General features: G+C 39.1%; 1 protein-coding gene across 1 annotated transcript in view; it reads left to right on the plus strand.

Moving 5' to 3' along the window:
• The window catches only part of WDR27 (WD repeat domain 27), a 118,172-nt gene that overhangs the window by 40,864 nt on the left and 52,460 nt on the right, over positions 1 to 24,848 (plus strand). Inside the window, exons 19-22 of the mRNA XM_089529977.1 lie at positions 1,042 to 1,163; positions 3,753 to 3,886; positions 8,298 to 8,395; positions 9,633 to 9,754. Coding sequence (XP_089386103.1) covers positions 1,042 to 1,163; positions 3,753 to 3,886; positions 8,298 to 8,395; positions 9,633 to 9,754 — 476 coding nt within the window. The remainder of the gene's footprint in view (positions 1 to 1,041; positions 1,164 to 3,752; positions 3,887 to 8,297; positions 8,396 to 9,632; positions 9,755 to 24,848) is intronic.

Here is a 24,848-nt window from a genome sequence, read left to right on the forward strand (position 1 = left end):
GCTTTTGACTTCAGGATATGTTTGGTAGCAGGGAGAAGAGGTAGAGATGGGATCACTAAAAGAGTATGAAAGGGTCTTCCCAGAGCCAAGGCAGCATAATATTTCCAGTTTGGCTGGTGCGTGCGTGGGTGGGAACTGTTTTCCACAGGAAGGGAGTCAGTGGTGCAACAGCGGTACTTCTCTCAGTAGCTTTCTTTCAAGAGTTACTATTCCCCCCTCCGCACATGCCATAAAACAATTTATTGTTCAGGTCATCCTGTGCAAAGTCGTGACTCCCAGAAAAGTAGCCACAAACATCCTAAAATGAAATTACTCCTGGTACATTCTTAGGAAAGTAAAGCTGACTGGCAGCATTCAATAGAAAACCTAGCACAGTGGTAAATTCACACTCAAATTCACACCCTGAACATTCACAGTAGTGTATACAGGGATATATGGTTAACTTTATTATGCACTGAACAGTTTTATACCATTTATTCTTAGGTTTTAGAAAATGGTTGTGACTAAAATGGAGAATCTTATCTACAAATTAAATAAATTGCAAAGTAAATGTTAGTGATGTACACTAGGGGACAGCATAAGACCTTTAAATATTTGAAGATTATTAATTTTCACTTTGGAAAAATGTGCAAGTTTCTGAAAACTAGCCATAATATCAGTTTTTTTCTCTGTTAAATATTTACTTTTGATTACTCCAGTTAACTCCAATTTAGTTACAGACTCAAATTTGCCTGTAAAAACCTTATTTTTATGAGTTAATTACAAGTCTAATTTCTTCTATATTTTTATAACAAGAAATCTGTGTAAATCTTTTTGGGTGTATGAAATAGATTAGTACTGTATTCAAATTCTAATTTAAGCCTATAGAGCTTCATTATGTCCATGTGCACACACACATATATGTACTTTGTTTTGTTTTGTTTTAAAGTAAAATAAACAGTGATACTTTGGGGTAAAAATATTTTATAATTCATTGGTGATTTATGACAAACATATTTTCCAAAAATTTATTTTGAAAAATGTATTTTCTTTATTTGTTAGGGCATGATGGTGCAGTTAACTCAGTTGGCTGGAGCCATGATAACCACTGGCTTGTTTCATCTTCTGAAGACCGAACATTAAGGATCTGGTCAGTCAGCAGTGCAGAACCTGCTTTATGTCTGGTAATAAATAGTTTATGCAAATTTGGTATTTCGTATGCTGCTTGGACTCCAAATCATGCTGATTATATGCATTTCAGAAATAATACCCATTACCAACCCCTCTCTCCTCAATTTTTATTTTCCTGGATTGCCAACCAGTTAAACAATTCTCCTCCCTCATCTTAAATAGGCAATTAGCAGCAGAAATTTAAAGATAAAGTTAGAATGACATCAGGTCACATTAAAATTATATGTAGACTAGGGATCAACAATAACAGATATGTGGACCTTGTTCAGTGCCCTAAGAGTATACTATCTGGAAATAGTAGCCCAGAAGCAAATGAAGGTTGTGGAAGGCATGATGTCTGGCAAGAAAACTTGCTAGCCACCACATACATGAGCTGACACTGGAAATATCATGTCTCTTTTTACCATCCTGAAAACAACCTTTCAGGTCAATGAGTCAGTAATCAGAGGTGTAAAGAAAAATAGGAGATGACAATAAACAAAAATTCAGTGTGTCACATTGGAGAAGCCCCCATTCATCCAATGAAAATACTAAAGAAGCAGTTCTATAGAAAATTTATTTGTATAATTATGATTCATGACATGTTATATTGAGTGCTGCTTTTTCCTCTTGGTGCACCATTTATATATTGCTGTTATTCATCAGTGGTGCAGTTTTACCTCTCAGGGCCTGTACACACAGGTCAAAAGGCCCCTGCTCCCCCGGTCTCACATTGTTTTGTCTGGACAGTGCAGGCCAGGGGTAGGCAACCTGCGGCCCGCGGGCCGGATGTGGCCCGGCAAGGCCTTGGGACCGGCCCCAGCCCAGTCCTGCCGCCGATTGCCGCCGGGGCCTTTGGGGGGCAATTGTCTATAGAAGCCTCAGAAACATGCATTTATATTAACATTTTTTAAAAAATCAGCAAATTTTTTCATGTGTCCTCCATTTTTTTAAAAAAAATGTCTTCCATTTGAAAATTTTGTCCTACATTTGTCCTGGTTTATTTATATATTTATTTTTTTTTAAATTATTTAATTATTTTTCTGGCTTCGGCCCCCCAGTTGTCTGAGGGACAGCAACCCGGCCCCCGGCTCAAAAAGGTTGCCTACCCCTGGTGCAGGCCATTAGTTCTGGCAGATCAGGCAGACTGGGGTGTGGATTCTGCTTGATCCCGGCCCAAAGGGGCCTTAATCTTCGTCTAAAAAAAGAAACTCCACAGTGACAATTGGAAGACTGGATAGCCAAATGCACCCCATACCTGCTGTTGCCACTGCATCTGCTGAGAAGACCCCTGTTATGGCCTGTGACATCGAATGGGGGTGTATGGGCATGTGGGTGTAGCTATGAGTTCTGTTTCTGCCATTTTAGGCTGTGATGGTGTATTCTCAGCAGACACAATGGCAGAGGCAGGTACGGGGCATGCAGCGGTAGTGCGTCCTTGATGCAGGGGTGAGCAGGTATGTAAACACATCACTATGCTGGCCTGGGAACTGATCCAGAACAGAACAATTGCAAAAGGTAGGATCCAGCAGTACAGTAGGTTGATAGTATTGTAGTAGCAATAGCAAGTACATTTCTGGACTGCTTACCAATCTAGTAAGCAGTTTACAAAGTGTAAGCTAATTGGCCCATGCTATCCTACTTGGCCCATTCTTGGCCAATCCTATCCTGCCCCTCTGCTTAGGGCCTCAGTCCTGCTAACTTCTAAAAGCTTTAAAGACTCTACCTGTGCTTTTTAACAAAGTGTAGAATGGCAATTATGGGGTAAAAATTGTTGTTTTCTGCTCTCCCCTACCCACCCCAAATACCTTTGGGAGAAACACTCCTGATCCTAGCATCTGTTTCTCGGGGGTTAATTATAATTAGCATCGTGTAATATGCAGGACCTTTTCTTTAAGAGGCAGATTTATATTGCAGTAGCAGCTTCTTTTCCTGTAGCAACTTTCTGTTCCACCACTATAGCCATTGTTGTTCTCTTATGTATTTCTACATTTCAGAAAGGAGGGAAATTGCTCAAATGCAAAAGCCATTGATTTAAAGCAAAAGATCATGGTTGGAACTATATCATAAAAACCAAGGAACTTCAGACCACAGACCAATTTTCTCTCATAACTCAAAATGTAGGCATTTTGAACACTTCTTGTAACTTCCTCAAGAGGTTGTTGAAAAGAATGATTACAGAGTCAAAGACTTTAGATCTGGAAATCAGGAGTGTGTTGGTAGTTATAGTGAGATCAGCTACTCCTGGTGAAAGCCTGTGTTGTGGGAGAAATTTATTCACTTAGCAAGATGTTCTTACCCCTGCAACCTGTCACATTTTCCCCAGATCTACTCCAGAGGGTCCTGTAATTTTCCTGGAGGTGATTTTAATGTCAAGTAGGCAGTTGCAAGGAGTGGGACAATTACTACTCTGTTCTGCTGTTATTTTTGGTAGTAGTTATATCATAAAGTAATGAAGATTTGTAATTATGAAAAATTATATTTACTTGGACAAATCATAGCAGATAACATGTTAAGAATAAAGCATTCTGTAAATAAAAATCTATAGTTTTTTATCTGAATTTTTTACAATATATAGTGTTAATTATTTATTTTTATTTCAGGGAAAGGAATATTTTCATAAACCTATCAGATCAGCCCAGTTTTATTATATAGATACATATATACTGCTGTCTTGTGGAGCAGAGTTTTACTTGTTAAGGTACTACCTTGACACCAGCAAAGACGAGATTAAACGGTAGGTAAAACAACTTGAAGGCACACAACAACAACAACAAACAGGGTTGTGTCAGAATAAATGGTAGTAGAAGAAGCTGAAGAGGCATAGTGGCTCTGCTAGTAATTGTATAAGCATTCTGGATCAACTAGTGCAAGCTAATATCTAGCACAATGATGTAATGAGTTGTAATGAGGAGAAGCTTTGCACAAGCAGAATGACATTATTGGATATAAATGTTACAATTGTACAAACACAAAATATTCTTTAAATCCTATAAAACATCTAAAAAAACTACCAGAGAGAAAATAATGTAAGAATAGTGTACAAGTTCAGTCTTAAGCAGTTTAATTTAATTTTTCATTGACTGGTGGGGTGCAGTTTTAATTATGAAAGGAAATTTAAGATTTAAGTTAGGAGAATTTTAAGTTAGATTTGGGAAATAGGAGAACACTTATCTTTTATATTAGTTTGATTTTGATATTGCTTTATTAATATATCTGGGAATAAATTATTGTCCCCTGTCAATAAATGTTATTTTATAATTTGATAAATGAAAATATCTCACATTTTCTTCAGTATTTCAAAAAGGTTCTTATATTTAGGTTCAGGAACTATGTATATTTACGGAAATGTAATTAATTAGTTTGTTGTTATACATTTTTGTATTTAAATGTAAATTTATACTGTTAAAACAGGAATTATTTTACTTGTTTACAATTGTATTATAAATTTTTAATAAATTTTATCTGTGAGCCACCTTGGGTCTCACTCTGGGAGAATTACAGCATATAAAATAAATACATAATAGATTAGTCAGGTAAAATACAGATAACAACACAACTAAAATTAAATTGGTCGATACTCCTGGATTTTTTTCAGTTAAATCAGTTAGTAGTTAAAACCATTTCATCAGGGTATAGATCCATTATTGACTGGATGACTCTTAATACAGAGAAGACTAAGGAAACACATACACCTTATTCATTTGGGATCTTAAAGTGAAGCAGTTTTAACCGCTATGTGTCCCAGTTCTGGGAAAAGAGTGGGATACAAATATAATAATGCCAATAGGAGCAGCAGCAACAACAACAATAAATCCCCTTGATTTCAAATGAAGAGGTTTAGTAGTTTATCACTTGAAGCTAGTAAAGAACAATTATGGTAGGATAATAACAATTTGTCAGGTACTTATCACATGACTTTGGTCTCTGCTGTTGCTGCTTTATATTTCATACTGGAAAGCAATTGTTCATTTGCCAAACACAATGTTATCCTACTGTAATTGCACTTTATTAGCCTCATGTGATAAGCTTCTTAGTTTAGGCTACATCAATAGAAATATAGGCCCAATACAGACGGCCAAAAGCTCTGTCATGGGGCTGATTTTAGGGCTTCGGAGGGTTGAGCGTCCATATGTGCCCATCTCTTCCAGTGAAGCCATCTTGCCGGCGCCCTGCCCACATGGGGCACGCAACGACACACGGACATCCATGCACCCAAACAGAAGCGGTGTCATCAATGCGTGCTAGCCCCATTGTGGCAGCTTCTTTTTAGAGTGTGCATTGATGCCGCGCTGTGGGGTTGGCAGGGTGCCGATGAGAGGCAAAAATGGACACCATGGAGGCGCCCATCTGTATCGACCCATTGTGTCTAGATCAAGGGAAGTAATAGTGCCACTTTATCCTGCTTTGGTCAGGCCTCACCTGGAATACTGTGTCCAGTTCTGGGCCCCACAATTCAAAAAGGATGTTGAGAAGCTAAAGCATATCCAAAAGAAGGCGACTAAAATGGTGACCATGCGCGACTTAGGCAACTGGGTATATTTAGCCTGGAGAAAAAAATATTAAGAGGTGATATGATAACCCTGTTTAAATATTTGAAGGGATGTCATATAGAGGATGGAGCAAGCTTCTTTTTTGCAGCTCCAGAGAATAGGACCCGGAACAATGGATGCAAGCTACAGGAAAAGAGATTCCACTTAAACATTAGGGGGAACCTCCTGACAGTAAGGAGGAACATACTCCCTTGGGGAGTGGTGGACTCTACTTCTTTGGAGGTCTTTAAACAGAGGCTGGATGGCTATCTGCCGGGGATGCTTTGACTGAGAGTTCCTGCATGGCAAGGGGGTTGGACTGGATGGCCCTTGTGGTCTCTTCCAACTGATTGATTCTATGATTCTAAGTGTTTAATATTTCCATTGCAATATGTGCAAATTCAACATGTTTAAATTGGTTTGATATTCTTAGAAAACAGGAGAATAATATTAATTGTTATGGATTTCATTCAGTATTGAATGCGAAAAATGTCAATATAAGCTGTAGTGGGAAAATTACAACATCCACAAATTACTCTGATATCATATTTGATTTTTAAAAGAAAAGAAGTTCAATTTGCCTTGACATTTGTTTGTGGCTTTCTTCATACCACCCTTCTGTGATTTCTTCTTTTTTTATGGACCACTGTTCTGCCCTCTCATTTCTCTTCATTGTTCACTTTTTTTCCTGGTGTGTCATGTTTGGGGGAAAATGTTTGAATAGAAAAGCCTCTGTCGAATTCCACAGAGAAACATAAGAAATGTGATAAATCCCTTAATTAGAAAAATACTGTGACACCGCCTAGATTGTTTAGTTGCTGCTTCTCTCTCTCCATTGGAAAGCAGTAAAGTTCTGCCATTTAGGTACATATCTGCCCCTTCCCACCATAAAATTGCTAAAAAAATCACTTCTCTCCTTTCTCCTCTCCATCTGGACCTCTCCCAAGGGTCACAGTCTGGGCATGCAAAATGTGGACACAAACCTCCAATTTTCCACCCTTCCCAATAACCTTCCCAAGGTTGATGGCTTGCAAAAAAGGGGGACACAAACCTCCAGTTTTTCTCCCTTCCCTACAACCTTCCCCAAGGCTTGCAAAAAGGGGGACAGACGCCTCTGATTTCCCTCCTTTCCCAACAACTTTCCCCAAGGCTGATGGCTTGCAAAAGCGGGGACACAGACCTCCGATTTCCCTCCTTTCCCCACAACTTTGCTCAAGGCTGATGGCTTGCAAAAGCGGGGACACAGACCTCCGATTTCCCTCCTTTCCCCACAACTTTGCCCAAGGCTGATGGCTTGCAAAAGTGGGGACACAGACCTCTAATTTCCCTCCTTTCCCCACAACTTTCCCCAAGGCTGATGGCTTGCAAAAAGGAGGACACAGAACTCTGATTTCTCTTCTATCTCTTCTCCCTCCCTTATACACACCTTTCCCAAGATTCATGGAGATTACTGTACTGACCCATATATCAGTCTACCTAGAATTTTGGAGCCCATTTTTGGGCTTAAAATTTTCAACTTATCTACAAGTATATATGGTAGTCCCAGCTAGAGTAGACCCATTAAATCAATGGGAACTTAGGGAGTACATTCCATTGATTCAAGAAAATTTATCCTAGCTGGAATTACATAAGGGAACCTAATCCATATCAGGACTCTCTAGCAGAATTGGTTTTTGGAGCTTGTACCTACTGTGGTTTAGCAGTGGGGGCCTCATCCCTGGACCTTATTCTGCAAAAACAACAACAAGAACAAAATTATATTGCAGTGAATGGGAACTGTATTCAGATCAGGATTGCAGTGAAGGTCAAAAACATGCCATTCACCATATTGGCATCATTATCTAATTTGTGTGCCCCTTGTACTCAAAGGGAAAATGCATAAGGTCCCATATAATTAGGCCCCTGCATCAGCTATAATTTTATTTTAGCTGAAGGGTGCATTTGTATCTGGAAATCTCCCCACTGGATAGTTAGGGTACTCTCTGAAGAGTTGTGAAGGTTCTCTATGGTCTCGTTCCACTTCTACTGAGCTGAATGGGACTCCTTGGCCTGTTACAGACTGCCAAAATAAAGCTGCTTCGGGTCTCTTTGGAGGTATGCTGTTTAAATGATGCATGCATCCTAAGAATCCGGAAGCTGCACCAAAGCTGCACTCCAGTGTTTAGGAATGGAGTGTGGTTTTGGCGCGACCTCCGGACTCTTAGGACCCATGCATCATTTAAATAGCATACCTCCAAAGAGACCCAAAGCAGCTTTATTTTGGCAGTCTGTAAACAGGCCCTTGAGACCACCTTTTATTCAAAACAAATTGCTGTCACCACCCAATGATTAACCAGTTGCATCCTAGCAACACATTGGGACATTTCCTAGCATTAGGTGGCAGTTTTTCCCACCTGAAAAGAGGAAGAAATGACATGTTGTGCTAGCAGAACTCTGCTTGCGTGGAACCATAGTTCAGTATATACATTAGAATGAAATATCAAGCTGAACTAGCACTATAGAGATATTTATGAATGTTAATGTTTGTTCTATGTTTTCCTGAATTTGTAAGAGTAAGAACAAGCTACTGCTGATATGTTTTATTATTATCTGGTGCCATTTATATTATTTCTGCAGATATAGAAGTAAGAGCATTTGCAAATCAATACAGAAATTTGCCATGGCATCTACAGTGGAAATTTCCAGTCTTTCAGCCGTAAATGAATTCTATTCTTGTATCCTTCCATCAATTATTACCTGTGTTCATCCTTTTAGTAAGAAGTACTTGATTGTAAAAAGTTGCTGTTAGATCATTAACTATAATTCTTTACTGTAATGATTAGAGTAAAATAATAATAAAATAACAGTAAGAAGCCATACCATCAGCTTTAATAATCAGCTGGTGATGCAAAAGTACTAGTGAATTAAATCTGAGAATATGCATTACTATAATACAACATCTTTATATTTGTTGTATCTAAAGGGAACGTAAATTATTATTGAACATATTTAAATTGAACAACGATAAAAATAATTTAATAATAATATCCTTGTATAATAATATCCCTGTAGATTAAACAATGATAATAGTACTTAAGAGAGGGTAATAGGATTATTAATTAGGATAGCAACTAGAGAATATCTGCGAAGTCTTATTTTTTCTATTTTTCTTCTTTTGTCTTTTTAACTAGGAGAAGGGAGGGGTAAAGAATTGAAACTTTAATGATTTCTCTAAATATGTGTTGTTTAGAGAGGGTTATGTGTGTGTATGTCTGTTTGCTTATGTATTTAATTAATTATTGAATAAATATTTTTCAAGAAATATATCTGTTATTTCTACCACTATGATATTGAACTGGTGGTCCAGTGAGGTGGTTTACTAGACAAAACTGCTGGCTATTTTTCTGTGCAAAAAGATAGTGGTGGAGTCTTCAAGCCATTAACTTTGAGCACTGGGAGCCAAAGGTAGAAATGCAAGGTGCTTTATCCAGCCCATGCAAGCACAGGGTTGAATGAGTACATGGTCCTTGGTCCAAGAAGGGTCTGATGGTGTCATCAAGGCACTTGTGAACTTAACATGCATGTGCTTACATAGTGCTAGCTGTGGTGTTCCCCACCAAATGCCTGTTTCCTTGTATATAAAGATAAGAAAAGAAATGCCATAGACTGAGAGTATGACATATTGTTACAGGCTTGATAGTTCATCCTTTTGCCTAGAAAAATGATTTCATTGGATGCACTAGTGCTAAACAATATGTTTGTCTGTTGATGGTTTAGTTAGAACATGACTATTAAGACAAATTAAGAAAATATTTCAGTAAAGTTTTATGCCCCTAATTCAGGTTATTTGAATGTGGTATATGTTTCTTTATATGCTAAAATATGTATTTATGAACAAGTTTGAAAATGTTTATTTTTGTCATAGCAATTGCACAGTTGCTTTGACAGAACTTTAACTTGCAGATATCACAGATATTGTTCTGGCAGCTGGTAGTAACCGAGCACTAGAAGTGTTTGACCTCAATACTGGCTGTAGCGCAGCAGTAATAACAGATGTTCATTCTAGATCAGTTCACCAAATTTGCCAAAATAAGGTAGGCATGAGATTCATTAATCTTTTATTAATATTAACATTTCCATTATAAGTACAAATGACCTCAAAAGCACATTAAGGAAAATGATCTTGTGATTGCTGTTATACCTCAATTTTTTGCTAGGAGGAAAAGATTCATATTTAGAATGATTCTACCTGTGTTGGAAATATTAAAAGTTGGCACACCTGATACAATGGATGTAAAAGTAAAGGCACCAGATACTGTCTACTCTTGATACCTAAGTAAGGTCAGCCCCACTTCATACTTGAATGAGAGGCTGCCAATGAATACCAGGTATGTTTGGCTATATTTCAGAGGAAAGAACTGGGAAAAATCACCTCTGATTATTCTGTGCCTAAGAAAACCTTATGAAATTCACAGGATTGCCATAAATCAACAGCTGACTTAAACACACACACACACACACACACACACACAGAAAGAGAGGCAGGGGTGGGCAACTGCTAATGCTGGGACAGTATTGTGCCCTATGGACCCTGGAGAGCCTCACTTCCCTCACTCCATTCCCCAACATTGGAAGGGGATTTATTTTATTGCAAAATAGCCAGTAGTGCCATCCCCCAAGCAACTGGCCACTCTGCCCTGTTTTGGGGGTACTCTCATCTTTACTAGGCCTCTAGAGGCCTGCCTTTGACCTATACAAGCCTGTCTTCAAAACAGGAAGTTGTCTGAACAGGTCTCATCCTTTTATGATTTCAATAAAGGGTAAAAGAAGGTTGCTAAGGACCTAAAGGGGCAAGGAGCCCTGAGAATGTGTCCTTAAGAGGTTTTCCCATGTGAAATGAGGACAAGGACCCTTGGAGGCCACAAAAATGGCCTTGGGCCTCATAAAGTTTGTGCATTATACTTTGTTTAGCCATTGTATAAGGAAGCGTCAACTTCTGCTTCTCAATTTACATAATTCTTTGGTATGTTCAGCAGATGCATTGTATCACAGACAGAAGTAATACCATTGTTCAGCAGAAAAGACTGTATAGTGAGGGTATTGTGAGTTGGAGTACTGACACTGAACACTGACCTCACTGAACAAGTGAGATCTGGAAGAAAATTTGCAGTGTAGAGTGTTCCTGTTCAGGTTTTCAGTTAGCTGACCAAACCTTTTTTCACATTTCTTATCAGCCTTTTTGAAACTTTCCCTCCTCCAAACATCCAGTCAGCATTCTTAGATTTTGGTGCATGTGTAGTCCTCCTGAGTCTGCTTTTCCATCCCCCCACTTCCCAAACTTAGGATATTTTTTTGTAAACCATTTTTATACATATTTCTGAAAATGTGAAAATATCAGGGACTCTTTTCCCACCAAAGCAGGCTGATATCTGCTTTTCATATGTGGATGGCATTTTTGGTTTCATGAGGATAGACATTTGAAAAAGAATGTGAATGCTAAAATCCTATTACACACATTTAAGGTCTTAATGATGTTCGGATGATGAATATCTGCTTTGTCAAATGTTTTGCCTGCACACCTACTCCAAAACAAGAGATACATGGAAAACATAATAATTTCCACATATACTCCCTTATTTTTAATCTTGAATATCATGGCCTAAATCCAATTACCATATATACTTATGTGTAAGTCAACCCCAAATATAAGTTGAGGGCGGATTGGGGGGTGGGGGGGGAATCATGGATTTTGATATGACCTGTGGTTAAGTCGTGGGTCAAACTCACGGGCATGTAACAAAGGATCTAAATGGAGGGGAAAAACATCACTCCCTCCTTCTCCCCATCTGGACCTCTCCCAAGGGTCACAGTCTGGGCATGCAAAATGTGGACACAAACCTCCAATTTCCCTCCCTTCCCAATAACCTTCCCCAAGATTAATGGCTTGCAAAAAAAGGGGGGACACAAACCTCTGATTTTTCTCCCTTTCCCACAACCTTCCCCAAGGCTGCTGGCTTGCAAAAAGGGGGACAGAGACCTCTGATTTACCTCCTTTCCCCACAACTTTCCCCAAGGCTGATGGCTTGCCAAAGCGGGGACACAGACCTCCAATTTCCCTCTTTTCCCCACAACTTTCCCCAAAGCTGATGGCTTGCAAATGTGGAGACACAGACCTCCAATTTCCCTCCTTTCCCCACAACTTTCCCCAAGACTGATGCCTTGCAAAAAGGAGGCCACAGACCTCCGATTTCTCTTCTCTCTCTCCACCCTTTCCCAAGATTTATGGAGGAGTATTACTGTATTGACCCATATATAAGTCTACCTAGGATTCTGGAGCCCATTTTTGGGCTTAAATTTGTTGATTTATTGACATGTATATACAGTAGTCCCAGCTAGAGTAGACCCATTAAATCAATGGGAACTTAGGGAGTACATTCCATTGATTCAAGAAAATGTATCCTAGCTGGAACTAAAACAATTAAGGTGCTTGATTAAGTCAGGTTTGTTTTTGATAAATGTTCGTTGAAATCCAAAAATCCAATTTAAGTGTGTGCAGATAAGCATGTGGCACAGTATTATCATCAGCAAGAACTAGTGTGACATAGGGGCGAAGCACACAGCCAATACCTGGCTGCTCCAGCCACAATCGGGCCTCGGCCACGGTGATCGCACAAGCCATTTCCAAAGTGGGCTGCCTCATTCCCAGGCCAGCAGCCACCAGGAACTGGATTATTTCCACTCATTTTTCATCTGGTCCAAAAGACTGGCTCATGGCCTCAGAGTGGCTTCCAGCTGCTTTGGGGGTGTAGTCATGTAAATGCCACACCTCAAAGTGGCCAGAATCTGCTTCTTTGGGCACATGGGTTTTGGGACATAGACTTTTGAGCATTGGATTATGCTGCTGTAGACCAGGGTTTGAATCCCTGCTCAGTCATGGAAACTCATCAGGTTGCCTTGGGCAGGTCACACTTTCTTAGCCTCAGAGGAAGGCAAAAGCAAATTTTCCCTGAACATTAAGTACTGTACTTTAATTCTTGTTTAAAAAGGAACCATTCCCCAATGAAGGGCAAGAATGTAATCTGTCCTGGAAGCACTGACATCACTCTTCTCTTATCCATCCAGCCTTTAGGGTGAGCTCAAACAGTTAGGCCTACTGGAATTTTTAAAGTTCTTTGGCATTGTTTTCCTTTGCTTCTTCATTTAGATTCTTTGTTACATCCCCTAGGTTTTATTCTTGCTTTAGCCATAGGCCATGTCAAAATTCACAATTTTAGCCTCAAAACCTGCCCTCGACTTATACATGAGGTTCACTTATAGTTGAGTATATACAGTAATCCTGTTTCCAAGTATTCATGCTTAGGTCACAGTATTGGTTAAAATATTTTTCTTATATTGGACTGGCATCATTAGAGCTAAAATAACATAATTATTATAAAAAATAATCTGTCAGCAGTTCCATTTTAATGCTGATTTTCTATTAATATTTACACAACCACTATAAAATCCACTCTTGGATAAAGCTTGTTATGCTGTAGTCAGAAGGGGGGAAATGCTCCCCAAATTTAGTCTGAATAAGTTCCACATTCTACATTTCAGTACTGCAAAACACTTCTTGTGGTTTCAGATATTTTTGTTCATCCATAAATCAAAATTTTAAAGATGTTTTCAAAAGCCAATTAAGCTATTATTTTAGACTTTATTTTTTATTTTAATGACATGAAACTAGATCGTTCTCTTAACCATTAAAAGTTACATAATCTGTCACATTGCAGGGAGTCAATCCAAATAGCAGTTTTCTGCAGATTTTCCCTAATACCTCTAACCCTTCTATATTACTGGTATGCATTAGAATTTTCAAGTTTAAAACAGTGTGACAAATATGGCATGGAAAAGGCACATTGCAGAACCACATCTTCCTGTGGCAAAATGTTGGAGGGAAATATCCATCCTCATGTCCTTTTCAACCTTTCCTCATATGGTCACTTCAGAATATGTGTTTTCTATGCAGCTAAGAACACAGCAACATCCTCAGTGTATGGAAATTATGAATGTATCCTCACTTTCATGATATTGCAAGTTTCCTAGCAAAATGAGTATTTTCTGTGTATCAGAGGTGAGCAACTGGAAAGCTAGGTGAGCACATTAGTCCCCTAGAAGACCTTGGGGAGTTCCACTTGCTTCCATCACGAAAAAAACAAACCCAAAACTAGTTTTTGTCCACTCCAGGCCAAATCTACGTGGGGGGCATTTTCACCATGTTTTGGATTTCAAAAGAGACTCCTTGTGGGCTTAATTGTGATGAAAATTTGCCCCATGTCCCTAATGGATGTTTTGGAATGTTTGGTTGCAACAATTTGGAAAACATTGCAAAGCTATTTTTGTTCCTTAGAAAGCCCTTAGCTCAGGAGCTTCCAAATGTGGTAGAAATGCCATGCCCATCCTCTAGAGTGTGTTTGGGGGCCTTCTGGAACAAAACAACATTTGCATGAAATATTTTTGACTGCTGGGGTGGGCCTGGGAGCCACAAAAATGACCTGGAGGGGCATGTGAACCAGAAGCCTCACTTTGCTTACAGTGGTGTATATCAGGGGTAGGCAACCTGCGGCCCACGGGCCGGATGTGGCCCGGCGAGGTCTTGGGACCGGCCCCAGCCCGGTCCTGCCGCCGATTGCCGCCGGGGCCTTTGGCGTCTCGCGCGAGGGGCATGGTGGGGCAGTTGTCTATAGAAGCCTCAGAAACATGCATTTATCTTAACATTTTTTTAAAAATCAGCAAATTTTTTTGCGTGTCCTCCATTTTTTATTTAAAAAGTGCCCTCCATTTGAAAATTTTGTCCTACATTTGTCTCGGTTTATTTATTTATTTAATTTTTTAAAAAAATAATTATTTATTTTTTGGCTTCGGCCCCCCAGTTGTCTGAGGGACATCAACCCGGCCCCCGGCTCAAAAGGGTTGCCTACCCCTGGTGTATATAATAGGAGAGGGAGAACTAGTTAAGCATTCAATGGTTCAATGGACCCAAAATATTGGACATACTATTGGATTAAACAAGTGGGAAAAAGTTTGAAAAAAAAAACAATTAAAATCTCTCTGGCACAAAACATAAGAGAAAACATATTAAAAATGCATTACAGGTGGTATATGACACCGACAAAGTTGTCAGAAATGTATGTATATATGAATCCCTTGTGTTGGAAATGTTCTGAGGAGAAAGGCAGAAAAGTGAAGAAATATTGGAGTTTAATTCATTTAGAAATTGAGTAAATTGTTAATATAAAATTACAAATGACCCCGGAACTATATTTAATGACAATGATGGAAGACAATTTAAATAAATCTAAAGAAAGAATGTTATATTATAAGATATTAGCAGCAAGACTAGAATACGCTAAAAACTGGAAAAACACAACCATACCAACAATACAAGATTGGATTGTTAAATTATTAGAATTGGCTAACTTGGATAAATTAACATGTCTTATTAAATAAAACAAGTTGAAAACATTTATACAAAGTTGGGAACAGGTTGTTAATTATATTAGCAAAGAATGGGGTGAATTTATGATTTGGGGATTTAGAGGATGATTGTACTAAGTATCTTAGAATAACAATTTAGAGAAGAGAATGGTAAAATTTGATTATAATATTGGACATTTTAAGATGGGATCTATTATTTCAAATATTATATGGATGCAATTAAGACATTAGGTATATAATTACAGAGGAAGCTCTAGACTCAGTTGGGAAGGAAGTTTTTTTCCTTTTCATATCCCCCCCCCCCCCATTTCTCACCTCTTTTTATTATCATTTTTATTATTATTATAACTATTTTTTCTATTTAATTTTACCTCTTTCACTCTTTTCTTCTTTTTTCCTTTCCCCCCTTTCTCCCCCCTCCCTTTCTTTGCTTTCAATATGTTTGGTGTATAAATACAGTAAATAATTTAATAGTAACAATGTATATAATAATTATGCAAAATTAATAAAAATTAAAAAAAAAGAAATTTGTTGTACACAAATTTAGTGAGCTGTAAGGAAAATGTAATGACCCATGTGGTGTAGTGATTTGAGTGTTGGAGACTAGGGTTTGATACCCAGCTCAGCCATGAAACCCACTAGATGAGGTAGGGCAAGTCACATACTCTCATCCAGAGGAGTAGGCAATGATAAACTCCTCTGAACAAATCTTGGCAGGAGATCCCCATGAAAGCTTTGCCTTAGGGTCGCCATAAGTTGGAAACGACTTGAAGGCACACAGCAACAAACAAGGAAATGTAATATCTGAAATGGCCCTAAGGGTTGCTCTGCACTTTAATTTTTTTTTGTAATTATGGTGAATTTCCTGCAGTAGACAAGTACAATGTTTAAGCCAGACATAGGTTGTTGTTATTTATTTGATAGGCACATAGGTATTCCTTGTCCCTGATGCTTCTGACATGGATGGTTATGTATTACATATTTACATATTTTCAGGAGTGAAACACTGGAACTACTGTTTCAATTATAAAATGATACTTAAGTATTCCACTGAATCCATGGATATGAAATTAACAGAAATTTATGCATATAGCTAAATGCTCAAGATGCTACTAGGTGTTACTACACATTGGGAAATGCATGAGGCCATGGGCATTTCTTTGAAGGTTGCCATTGACTATTGACATTTCGTGAATATTCACTGTCAGCTTTTGTGACCTGTTAGCCTTAAGTATGCCTGTAAATCAGGAATGGACAAAATGTTGCCCTGGACCTGCATCTAACCTGAAGGTTGGTTCTGTCCTGTTTTGTTTTGTTTTACTACTTCACCCCCTCCAAGCTATTGCAACTATTGAAATGACTGACTTGAACAATGTGGAAGTCCATCCCATACTAGCCAACCAGCCCCAAATACCCCACATATTATTGCTATCTTCCTGTATTTTGTGTATTATTCTGACTGCGTCTTTTATTTGTTTCCTAGCCTTCACCACAGCTCCTGATCTGTTAACATAAAAGCATCAACCTTCACTCAGCATGACATATGCCCTCCCTCATGCTGCTGTCATGGCATGCAATGCTGTGTTTTGGAGGATAACTTCACTGAGGGAACTCATTTCTAGCTGGAGTAAAGACAAGGCCTGTGAAGTGGCAGTAAAGGCTTTTTCTATTTCACTGTTCAGAGGGGGTTTGCCTTTGCCTTCCTCTGTGGCTGAGAAACGTGACTTTCCTAAGATCACTTTGTGGCTGAGCATGAATTCAAACCCTTGTCTCCCAGTGTCCTAATCCAACACTCAAACTACTATACCACAATGACTCTCTTTGGTCCCTGATACCAAGGAAATGAAACATCCACATAGTAGATGAGTGAAATCCAGTGTTCCTTTATGTCAACAGTCTGAGCATGGCTCTGTGACCTGGTGGTGGACAAAGCTTAGTATTTCCACCTGGGGGACTAGATACACAACTGTACACAGGGACGTAGCCAAGGGGTCCGGACCCCCCCTTCCGTTAGATAAAATGAATGGTGCGTGCTGCCGCGCCACCGCACCCAAGCCCCATTATAATGGTGGCACTTAGTCTGGACCCCCCCTTCCCAAAATCCTGGCTACGTCCCTGCTGTACAGCTACCTTTCTATCCCAATGCTTTATAAACTGCCTTACTATACAGGAACCAGACTCTGGGATAATCCAACAAGAGAGTTAATTTTCTCTGGCCTGGTCTTTGTCCTTCTCTGACCACTTTCTCCTAACCCTGTAATAAAACCAGGGATACCTCTGCTAATGTCTCATCCGGTTCCATCCCTGTGCATCCAGAATTGTTATAGCTACACATTATCTAGGACTGTATGGTATGTAACATGGTTATGGAAAAAGTATGATTATTTTTAAAATGCGTGTCACTGATGTTCCACACTTGCCCACCTTCCACTACTAGGTATTTTAGATAGCCTTGAGCTTCTTGCTTCCATGTCTTGTCAATGTAATTTATCTGTACAGTGGAGGGTTTTACAACTCTCTCTCATTGGAATAAGTTGGTAGGTTTGGTAAGCTTATTGTAAAGCACAGCAGGCTCAACAGGTTTCTTATCATAGAATCATAGAGTTGGAAGAGACCACAAGGGCCATCCAATCCAATCCCCTGCTATGCAGGAACTCTCAGTCAAAGCATGCCCGACAAATGGCCATCCAGCCTCTGCTTAAAGACCTCCAAGAAGGGAGATTCCACTACACTCCGAGGGAGTGTGTTCCACTGTCGAACAGCCCTTACTGTCAGGAAGTTCTTTCTAATGTTGAGGTGGAAGCTCTTTTCCTGTAGCTTGCATCCATTCCTCCGGGTCCTAGTCTCTGGAGCAGCAGAAAACAAGCTAGCTCCATCCTCAATATGACATCACTTCAAATATTTAAACAGGGCTATCATATCACCTCTTAACCTTCTATTCTCCAGGCTAAACATCCCCAGCTCCCTAAGTCGTTCCTCATAGGACATGGTTTCCAGACCCTTCACCATTTTAGTCGCCCTCCTTTGGACACGCTCCAGTTTTTCAACATCCTTTTTAAATTGTGGTGCCCAGAATTGGACGCAATATTCCAGGTGGGGCCTGACCAGAGCAGAATATAGTGGCACTATTACTTCCCTTGATCTAGACACTATACTTCTATTGATGCAGCCTAAAATCCCATTGGCCTTGTTAGCTGCCGCATCACACTGTTGACTCATGTTCAACTTGAGGTCTATTTGGACCCCCAGATTCCTTTCACACGTAGTTTCGTTCAGCCAGGTATCCCCCATCCTATATCTGTGCATTTTATTTTTCCACCCTAAGTGCAGTACCTTACATTTCTCCCTGTTGAAGTTCATTTTGTTAGCTGTGGCCCAACTTTCTAGTCTATTCAGGTCATTTTAAATTTTGATCATGTCCTCTGGGGTATTAGCTACTCCTCCTAATTTGGTGTCATCTGCATATTTGATAAGTATGCTCCCAATTCTGTCATCCAAGTAATTGATAAAGATGTTGAATAGCACTGGGCCCAGGACAGAACCATTACCAGATGATGGTAATGGCTCCTTTTCATCCTGGAGAGAAGTGATCAGTGGGGTCCACTGATCACTTCTCTCCAGGATGAAAAGGAGCCATTACCATCATCTGCTGTTCTCTGGATGGTCAATGGAAGTGGAGAGGCAGGCAGGGTTACAAATACCAAAATTGGATAGCAATTCTATAGTGTAGTCCTAGCTGCACCACTGCATAAGATAAGGACATCAGACTGGAAAAGCATTTTTCCTCAACCATTGAATCTTTATGAATTACTAGCTATGCATATAAGCTACTTCATATGCCAAAAATCCAGATGCTTCTGCATGTGGAAAAAGAAATTGGGTAGGGGGGAAATGGTATGTGTTATATTTACTAATTTAGAGAGCTGTGTGATGTATAATATTCTGATTTAAATGTTCAGAAAACTCAAATGAAAGCAAATGGCAGCTAGAGAAAAGCAAAGTAACGATCATAACAATTTCTTACATTAATTCCCTGTGCCACTGGGCCCCAAGTAAATCAGGGCTCCACATAAATTTCAGTCTCAAAGTGATAAATTATATCAAAAGGCCAGAGTTGGGTTGGGTTGCTCCTCATCTTAATTCGTGTGCAGAGGACATAGAATTCACAGCATTTATCTAATTCTTAAAATTGCCTCTGTAATCTATATCATTATTTTAAAGATTACAGACACATTGGGATATTGTAGTCACCTCGTGCCCAGCGTTGACTCCCTGCTGTGCTTGAGCTCATTGGTTCAACTACAGACAGCAATCCATCTTTAGTTCTGAACGTCTTTTCTTTTGTGGTTTTGAAACAGCTCCTTAAAATGACTTGATCATAGTTTTTTTTTTTTTTTGTGTGTGTGTGTGGTTTACTGAGAGACTGGTCTGGTATAACACTTTACTAAACTCCTGCAGTATTATTTGTAACACACTGATGCTTTTACTTTTTTTGGCTGTTCTTTTTGCTTTGTCAGCAAAGTGACTTCAAGTTACTTAAGCAGGGCATATTCTGAAGAAGTGGACATACCTTTGCATGGGGAGAGAAATGGGATCTGGTTTTTCTGGAAAACTGGAGATTATAATACTAAATCAACCTTCATAGTTTTGTAACCCTTTAATGTATTATGCATAGTGGTAAAACACAAGGCCACAATCCAGAAAGTCCCTTTAGATTAAAAAGGCTTTGCAAAGCTGCTGATAGAGATTTTTTTTAAAAAAAGTTAGACACCTACTGGATACACATAGCCTATAACAAGAACATGCTGACAGGACAGATGTGAGATAATCATTGAAATCATATTTAACATATCAGTTGAAGTCTTATATAAAGGTTCATCATTAATTTAAAAAAAATCATTTTCATTTTGAGTGCAATGTGGTACTTCAATGCTAAATATAAAATTCATGATTTTTGCCCCTTAGATACCAAAGTCACAGTCTGAAAAGGAATAAAGTGCATTCTTAAGCCTCTTGATCTTGGCTTTGATTATAAAGTGCATACATTAATTAGAGATGATAATCTGTGTTCTTCCTATAGTTGCTTGACTTGTTGCTGGTGGTCACTGGCAGGGCCACTGTATACAGAGGTAACTTTGGATCAAAATACTGGATAAGAGGAAGTGAGTCTAAAGGATAGAAGTGATATAAATTCTAAGCACAACTTCAGCCCCCTTTTTCCCCAGCCCAGCATTAGTCACTGGATCACACTTTTTCTGAAATAAATTAACTGGACTATAAATAAAGTTTTTGAAAAATGTTTACATGGATGCTCTCTTTAATCATCTCCAAAACTCAAGATATTCAAATTTCTTTCAAATGTAATTGAATGTCAGCAATTGCCGCATAGCCTTATTTCAGTTGTTCCTGTTTTACTTGTTGATATTGATTATGACCTTATTCTAAACGGGTTCTCAAACCTTTAGTGACAATGATAATATATTTATAGCTTATGGGCATATTGTTAAAGCTAAGGAGAAGGAACATTCAACAATATAAATTATATGTAAAATCATAACATCATAGAGTTGGAAGCTACAACAAGATCTATCCAGTCCAACCCACTTACATGTAGGAATACACAATCAAATGTATCAGATACACTATACCCAATGTATATTAGGGCATGCTTCTGAGGCATTTAGGTTGTACATTTGGCTGCCTGAATATCTTCAGAAAAATAATAAACCTTTATTGTCTTAGCTGCAACATTTACAGTAAAAATTATCTTAAGCAAGAAAATTCAGATGGCTGGAATGTGGAATGTAGGAATCAGCAGTAGCTTTAACTGCTTAGCAAGAGAACAGTCAGCTGATATCTGCTGCTTGCCAAAGGATCGACATATCAGTTTGCCATCTTGGAATAATTATGTACACAGGAAAAGATATGCCAGCAACAGATGACATTCCAAACAAACTACTACAATCCAGACTGGCAGAATCAGGTCCAGTCCTAACAAACATATGTCAACAGATATGGGAAACAAAACGGTGGCCAGTGGATTGGAAAAGATCAATTTACATCCACAAGAAAGGAGACACAAAAGACTGTAGCAACTATAGGACCATAGCATTAATCTCCCATACAAACAAAATCATGCTCAAAATTCTGCAACATAGACTCCAATCATACATGGAGAGAGAAATCCCAGAGGTCCAAGCGGGGTTCAAGAGAGGAATAGGAACCAGTGACCACATTGCAAACATGGTGGCTAATGGACCCTACCAAGGAATTCCAAAAGAAAATCAGCATGTGCTTTATAGACCACATAGATCATAAAAGGCTATGGAACACCCTTAAAGACTTGGGAGTGCCAACACTTCTGATAGTCCTGATGAGGAATCTGTACCTAGGATAAGAGGCCACTGTTAGAACAGAACACAGAGAAACTGAATGGTTCCCAATTGGCAAAGGGGTCAGGCAAGGTTGCATCCTTTCAGTCTATCTTTTCAACTTTTATGCAGAACATATTATCAAAAAAGCAGGCTTGAACAGAGAAGCAGGAAGAGCGGAGGATGAAACATCAACAATCTAAGATATGCAGATGACACCATACTATTAGCAGGAAACATCAAAGACCTAGAGTAACTACTGAGGAAGGCCAAAGAAGAAAGTGCAAAGACAAGCTTACTGTTGAACATAAAGAAAACAAAAATAATGACCACAGAGGATCTTCACAAATTCAACCTTGACAATGAGGATATAGAAATAGTAAAATTGTTCAATCCAATTCAAGCATTGATCAGAATGAGGACTGCAGTCATGAAATCAGAAGAAGACTAAGGCGCGTTACAGACTGCCCAGAAGGGGCAGTCTCGTGCCGCTGCTGGTTGCTGCGTCCGGGAACTGCAGCATCCAAACCATGCGGTTCCTGGACGCAGCAAAGAAGAAGCACTGAAATGGCACTTCTTCTTCCTCCTCGGATGAGATGCCACGAGGCGCTACTCGCGCACTCGCGGCGTCACATCCAGTGCACGCCGTGCGGATGCTATGCATCCAGCATGTAAAGATGGTGGCGCCCGTGTGTATAGGGCGCTGCCATCTTTACGCCCTCGTCACGTGCTAGGGGTGAGGCTGGTGTGGATGCTAGGCCCTCGGCCAACCCCTAGCACGTGACGGGGGCACCGGAAGAGCCCGTCTGTAACGGGCCTAAGAATAGGGAGGGCACCTATAAAAGTACTATAAAAGCGTTTAAAGAGCAAAGATATACAATTAAGCATGAAAGTTAGAACTGTACTAGCAATTGTATTCCCCATTACCATGTATGGATGCGAGAGCTGGACAGTTAAGAAAATGGACAGAAAGAGGATAAATTCATTTGCGATATGGTGCTGGAGAAGAGTGTTGAGGATACTGTGGACAGCAAAAAGAACAAATAAATGGGTCCTAGAAAGAGATCAAGCCTGAATTTTCCCTGGAGGCAAAGATTACTAAATTGAGGCTGTTGTACTTTGGCCACATCATAAGAAGGCATGAATCATTAGAAAAGATAGTAATGCTAGGAAAGGTGGAGGGAAGTAGAAAGAGAGGAAGACCACATGCTAGATGGATGGACCCAGTCAAGGAGGCCATGGATATTCAAGAGCTTAGAAGAATAGTGCAGGATGGGGAATCTTGGAGGTGTCTTGTCCACAGGGTCAACATGAGTTGAGATTGACTCGAGGGTGGTTAACAATAACAAAAGATATATCATTATTTTGTCTACTATTTTACTTGCTATATGATGAAAATGCTAGCTATCACACATAGGGATATAATTTACTTTGGCTGTTGCTGGAACTGTACATTATTTGGTAAAGAGCCTTTTTAAAGAAATAATTATTTCAAAACTTGGTGCAAATCTAAAATCTTAAAATTAAAAGAAGCAATGGAGATGGATATTTTGACCACGCTTATGAGAGAAAATAAAAAAAATAGGAAAAAATGGCAGTGTATTATAAATTATTGGAAAACCTCTGAGAAGGATTAAAACAAAATAATAGCACATAAGATTATGAGGGAATAAATATGATATGATTTTTTTTTTCTTTTGGTTACAGTGATATACTGGGAGTGTTTTTTATAAAGTTATGGGACGGAATAGGAAAGAGAGTTAAAAAAATAGCAGAATAATTATGAATATACAATTGTGTTATATATGCTTAGAGGCCTGTTTATATTAACTAAAACAGAGAGAACCAAGGAATTTTTTATTAAGCAGGATGTCTATAATATATCAGAAAGTTACATTTATAGGTTGGAGAAAAGAAGAAACTTTATACTTTATACATGTGTCTTTTATGTTTGTGTGTATAAATGTGTGTGTGTGTGTGTGTGTGTATGTGTACATATATATATATATATTTGTATGTTTTGTATTGATGCATGCATATTTTATCAATAAAATTTAATTTAAAAAAACTTTGTGCAAATCATGCTTTGCAGCCATGCTGCTAGTTACAAATGATAAGTATTTGATTAACAGAACAGCAGTACCCGATGAATAGGACAGCTGCTGCTATTACTGGAATTACCATCTTAAATAAACCCACATTTATCTCTTTTGATGAAGCCTTACAATCTTGAAGAGAATTCTAGAAGTTGTTTGGCAAGTCCATCTAATTTTGTGGGTTTTGTAATAGATGGGAATTTCAGCTTAAGGTAACTATGGGCCAAAATGCATAGGCCAAATAAAGTGGCTTCCAGATGCTTTGGGGGCGTGGTGTTTAGATGACACATGCCCCCAAAGTGGCTGGACACTGTGTTGAGACTGTGCTAGGAGCTAAAAGCTGGCCCCAAAAGGAATGGAGATAATCCACCTCCAGGCAGCGGCCAATTTGGGACTGTGGTGGCAGCCTGCTTTGGAAGCAGGCCATCCAGTCACTGCAGTCCCATCACAATTGTGGCTGGAGCAGCCAAAGGCCACTCTTTATCAGCCATCTGCTTTGCACCTATGTTAGTTTGTTGCAGCAAAATCAGTAAATAATATTGTAGCACCTTAATGACTAATGTATTTTATTTGATATAAGTGTTCATGGATTTCAGCCCTCTCTATCAAATGCATGCATGCTTTTGATGGGCTGAGCTGGAGTTCACGAAAGCTTACACAAAATAGAATGTAGATTGTTAGTGAGCTACGACACTTAGGAGTTTATCACATGGGAGGAATTTCTCTTAATTTCGAATGATAAGAAAGTGGGGCCAGAACGCATTCACGTGAATTCGCTAGTTCAGCGAATTTACGTGAATTCGAATTGCATTCGAACTGACTTCCCATTGCCTGAAAATAGCTTGCCATTGCCTGAAATTGTGTGAAACCCCATGATTGTGTTCGGACTGACTTCCCATTGCCTGAAATTGCATTTGGTAGTCTATCACACAATAATGTTAAACCCCATGATTCAGCTGTGAGGTGCCACAAGATTCTATGCTCTTTCTCATGCTATTTAATATCTATATGAAGTCATGGGATGAGTTCATTCAACACAGTATACTGGTGACACTGAAATCTACCTCTTCTTCTCATTGGAGTCATTCAGTGCTGGATCAATGCCTGGAGGATATAATACACTTGATTGGATTGTCCTTTGTGGCACACCAGTGGGAGAATAAGCTGTGTGAGGACATGCAAGAGGGTTTTCTCTGCTGTAGCATCCTTGTTGTAGACTTCTCTCCCCTAGGAGGCTCAATTGG

The sequence above is a fragment of the Sceloporus occidentalis genome, unplaced genomic scaffold (genome assembly GCF_023333645.1).
Source record: "Sceloporus occidentalis isolate IW3139 unplaced genomic scaffold, rSceOcc1.0.p SCAF_6, whole genome shotgun sequence".
Taxonomy (NCBI): Eukaryota; Metazoa; Chordata; class Lepidosauria; order Squamata; family Phrynosomatidae; genus Sceloporus; species Sceloporus occidentalis.